The 4,815-nt window shown below is 57.0% G+C and overlaps 1 protein-coding gene across 1 annotated transcript in view; it reads left to right on the plus strand.

The window, feature by feature from the left end:
* The window catches only part of PTPRU (protein tyrosine phosphatase, receptor type, U), a gene marked incomplete at both ends in the record, with an annotated part of 25,182 nt that overhangs the window by 6,647 nt on the left and 13,720 nt on the right, over positions 1 to 4,815 (plus strand). Inside the window, 2 exons of the mRNA XM_010148474.1 lie at positions 1,138 to 1,174; positions 1,671 to 1,809. Coding sequence (XP_010146776.1) covers positions 1,138 to 1,174; positions 1,671 to 1,809 — 176 coding nt within the window. The remainder of the gene's footprint in view (positions 1 to 1,137; positions 1,175 to 1,670; positions 1,810 to 4,815) is intronic.

A 4,815-nucleotide genomic window follows, 5' to 3' on the forward strand; every position in this document is an offset into this window, starting at 1 on the left:
TGCCTGCTGCTGCCTGTTCTCTCGGCAAAGCCCCAGCAACCCCACTCCAGCAGCAGCCCCCTTATCCCCCTGGGATCCTCCAAGTCACTGCTGGGACCCCTTGGAGACCCTTCTCGGCTTCACCTGCTCCAGCAGCTCCTGTCCCACCGCGGGGAGGATGAGCTGTGAAAGCGAAGCAGCAGGACCGCAGCAGCATCCTCATCCTGCATGGCTCTGTCTTGCCGGAAAGGTGCCGGGTTTTGAATCCTTTCTTCATCTCTGGGATCATTCACACCTCGCTGGGTTGTAATTAGAGCTGAGATGGACAGGGAGGATCTCAGCTCTGGCTTGCTCAGGCAGTGCTGGATAATAACTGGTAGCTGACGCTGTTCTATAGCCTTCCTGCTGGGAAGCAATGGATTTGTCCGGCTGCCGTCAGACGTCGCAAAAAAGCTGGATCCCAGCTTGGGTTTTTGTGGGTTTTGTGCCAGATGGAGCACGAAGCAGGAGAAAGAAGAGCTGGCGGCCTCAGGGAGAGTGGTGCTGGAGCTGGCCCTGCCCTGGGCAGCCGCACGGTGTGAGGGCGGATGGAGCAGCGTTGCCAGCACTGGTGTCTCGAGGGGCTGGAGGATGCTCAGGGAAGACGGCAGTCCTGCCAGAATGGGGCTTTTTGTTTTGCAACACAAGTTGGATGTATGGAAAGATGGAATGTTTTAGCTGAACCCATCCCTAAAAATGAAACTGGTGGAGACCTGAGCTTGGAGCCCTCATGGCAACTTCGGCGGCACGTGCAGACCACCGGCGCTGGGGCTTGAAAACGTTGATTGGTGACACGTCCCCTGAAGCTCTGCAGGATGGCCTGGGAGTGTTTAAGCTGTAGTTGGTGATGCACTGGTGACCTCGGCTCGGATCCTGAGCTTTGCCATCCCCTCTGTGCCAGGAGCGACGGCCCTGTCTAAACCTGGGGACGCTGGGGACAGATCATTCGGCAGCATCTCTTGGTGTGTGTCCCCAGGAGCTCCTTTGGCTCGGCAGCGGGTGCTGAGCACAGATCACCTGCAAACTCCCTCGAGTTGGGCGTCAAAGCACCGACGGACCAGCCTCGTGTTCACCCAGCCTCGCTCATCCGACACTGATCCCCGTTTTTTTCCTCTGTAGGAAACCCGGCTGAACTGTGTCCGGATCGCCCGCAAAGGTGAGCCCTCCCTTTCCCGGTGTGATCCCGCAGCCATGCTGGCGAGTGTCGTTACCAGTGTTGCCAGCGGTCGTGGTGCATGTGGTGGTTTATTCCAGTCCCATCCCATGCTGTTGTTTCCTATTTTCTTTGGTGTCTGTGTTTTTCCCCAGTTGAGTTTTTCCTCTTAATGCTATGGGGTTGAGTTCTTCCTCTTCTTGTGGTGGGAGGCTGGAGTCGGTGATGCTTTATGCTGAATCCGGGGATGGACAAGATTTCATTGAGCATCACAAAGGGTGGCAAAAAGGGACCCTCTCACCCCGCGTGAACCGAGGCTGGGACTAGCCCACGGTCACGGTGTGGCACTGCAGAGCCCCGTACTGTCTTGGTGGAATCAAACATGTTCAAGGAGCAGTGTGCATCCCATGGGACAGATCCCGGTGTTTTCCCATCTGGTGTTGCCAGCCCCCCTGGAGGTGAGTGTTGACCCCTCCTGCCTGTCCTTGTCCCCTGGCAGCTGCCTGTAAAGAGAGTAAGCGTCCCTTGGAGGTGTCGCAGCACTCGGAGGAGATGGGCCTGATCCTGGGGATCTGTGCCGGAGGGCTCATCGTCCTGATCATCCTCCTGGGAGCCATCATTGTCGTCATTCGGAAAGGGTAAGGAGACCCGGCATCGCGGCTGGTGCCTCCGTCCATCCCCTCCTCCCAGCTCAGCTCTTCTCCACCAGCCCAGCACTAACTGGGAGTTACTGGTGGTGATACTGCTGTGCTGGGCACACTTCAAACCTTCCCTTGAGCTGTGCCTCCATGTGCTTGTGCATCCCACTGGGCACAGTGCCCTCCTTGCTCTGTGACACCAAGCATGGCAGGAGGCTCTGGGGACATCCCTTCACTCCTGGGGCTCTGCAGCTTTGTTCCACTGTCCCTCTCTCCAGTATTTTTCAGTCTTTTGCCTCTTTTTCTGCTTCTTCTTGGCTTTGTGCTGTGCTGTTGATTCTGCATCAGTTGAAATGTTTCTGGCCAGGATCAGGCTTGGAGGGGCCCTGGGCCAGTGCTGAGCCTGTCTGTCCCCATCCTCCCAGCTGTCCCCCTGCTAACAGCAGCTGGGGGACCCCAGAGTGTGCAGTCCTGCACCCTCCAGCCCAAAATTACAAAAATCAGCTTAACCTGCCATGAGATACTGTCTCTGGGTTCCCCGCTGCCTTGGCTAGACCAGGGCCCGCATCCGTCTGCTGGATTGTGGCTGACGGGGTCTGGCCGGGCTGGTACCCTGCCATCAGGGATGGGCCCACATAGGATGCATTCCCTTGCATTGAGCTAGTGTTCCTGGAGACGGGAGGAGGGGAAGGCATTGCCCCTCTGCTGTGCCCCCAGGACTGTGGGTGAGCACCCAGCACCTCCCAGCACTCGGGGAGCAGGCCACGGGGGTGCTCGGTTCTGGGGTGATGGCTGGAAAAAACCACCCATGGCTCTAGCCTCGAAGGTGATGCGGTGAAAGGGCTGCAGCACCTGGGCAGACTCTGGCTCCAGTTCCTCTAGGTTGCTGGGAGAAGCAGCATCTCCCCTTCCTCCCGGGCCAGACAGAGGGCTGCCTGCCGCTGCCCGCCCTGGGGTGCGGGTGCTCGGATCATCCTGCAGCCTCCTGGGCTTGTTTTAATGGGTAACCACTGAGCTTCCAGTGAAATGTGAGCAATCCCGGGCTGAGAGCCTTCAGCTTGCTCTAAATGAGTCATTAATTTTTGGGTGCACACCGGAGGGGAGGTTTTCCCAGGGCTGATGGTCCCTGGGGACCCCCAAACTGCTCTCCCACCCCCATGGGGTCCCCACACTCCCCAGCTCACTGTCTGGGAAGCTGAGCACAGCTGGTGTGTGGATGCGATCGTGGCCATTACGGTGGGCTTTTGCTCGGGAAGCTCGGTGGGGTGGGAGGGGAGAGGATGAGGCCTTTTCGGGACACTCACCCCCGGGAGCACTGGGGATGCGGCCGCTGCTTTTCGCTTGGGCGCAGTGCCCTGGAAAGCGGCTTCTTCCCGTGTGGGGCTCAAGGCGAGGCTGAGCCAGGGGGGCTCTCAAAGCCAGGGAGAAAGGGCAGCAATTAAACGCCTTCCCGTGCAGGGCTGCGGATGATGCGAGGAAAGTACGTTAACAGCCGGGGGGAGAGAAAAACAGCAGGGCACAACCTCAGCCCGTGCAAAGCTGCAAAGCTCTTTATGGCTTCGTTCGCCCGGAAGGGATTCTTGCTGATTTACGCCAGCTGGAAAAGCAAGGCTGTAGCATCCCTGTGCACATTCCGATGTGGTTTTGGGGGTGATGCTGTCGGGACTATGGGTAGGAAGTCACGAGTGCGGCCGCTGCATTCCCATTGCGAGCGCTGTGGGGCGGGAGGGGGAGGAGGAGCTGCTTTGCTTCAGCATCCTGGGGTGAACCTGTCGAAGGACAAACCAGAGCACAAATCAGACCCTGTGCTGAGGAACACAGATTTGGTGCAGTTGGAAAGCTGGGATGAGGTCATAAATCTCCTTTGGAGCATTTTGCTGTTGGAAAAACACTGATGAGGAATGGCCATGCACCCCCAGAATGTGCTTGCCCCTAATCAATGGTGCACTGGAAACACGGCGTCCTGTCCCCATCCCCCCCAGTGGGGCTGCTTGGCCCTGCTAACCAGGGCATGCCCTGCGTTTTTGACGCGTTTGCTGTTCAGTCTTAAAAATTGTGGAATGATCCCTTGGACAAAGGTGTTATGGACACTCCATTGCCAGCATGGAGAGCCCTGAGAGCCGGTGCTTGGGCTCTGCTGCCGGGATGCCGGCTCCTGCCTGGAGTAAATAACCGATGGATGCAAGAGGGGAGCCAGGTTTTTTTACGGTGCATTTAATTCTCCAGCAGCTGAGTTGCCCCGTAACCCCCCTTCCCTATGCCAGAGGAAAGCTGCTTATGCAATTTCTGCTGTTCTCTTTGTTTGCATGCTTGCCAGGAGGAACTACTATTCTTATTCCTATTACCCGTAAGTAATTGTCTTTCTCTCTCCTTCGCCCTTCCTCCCAGCTGCCCTCCTCGTCCTGCTGCTCCAACAAGTCCTTTTCTTTGCCGAGTACATTTGAGGGCCTCTTTGACTTGGGGAAAATAATGCTGCTGAGCTTGTTGGAGACCGAAGGCGGCATAAAGGGGGAGGGTCAGTGACTCTGGGTTGAATTCTGAATTTTGGCAGCATCTTGAGGTGTCCTGGCCCTGCCAAGATGCTGTCATGGGCTCGGATCTGTTCATCCTTGCCCTGGTTTAATCTGTGCTCTGGCTTCTTGGGATCCTGATGCTGCCTCTCAGTAATAAGATTTTTTTGCCTAAATGTCTCAATTTTGGGGTGTGAGGATCTGCTCCAACAAGAGCTCCTGGGCTTTCCCAGCATCTTCGTTAGGTGCTTAACGGGGACCTTTCCTGAGGGGAAGAAGCCTCCTTGGCGGGTGCTGAGTGTGTGCGGTCAGAGGGCCCAGCCCGCCCCTTGGGTTGGATTTAATCCCAGCATCTTTGTTAGGTGCTTAACGGGGACCTTGCCTGAGGGGAAGAAGCCTCCCTGGAGGGTGCTGAGTGTGTGTGGTCAGAGGGTCCAGCCCGCCCCTTGGGTTGGATTTAGTCCTTTGTCATGGATTTAGAATCACAGAATGGTTT

Source organism: Eurypyga helias, unplaced genomic scaffold (genome assembly GCF_000690775.1).
Source record: "Eurypyga helias isolate BGI_N326 unplaced genomic scaffold, ASM69077v1 scaffold10703, whole genome shotgun sequence".
NCBI lineage: Eukaryota > Metazoa > Chordata > Aves > Eurypygiformes > Eurypygidae > Eurypyga > Eurypyga helias.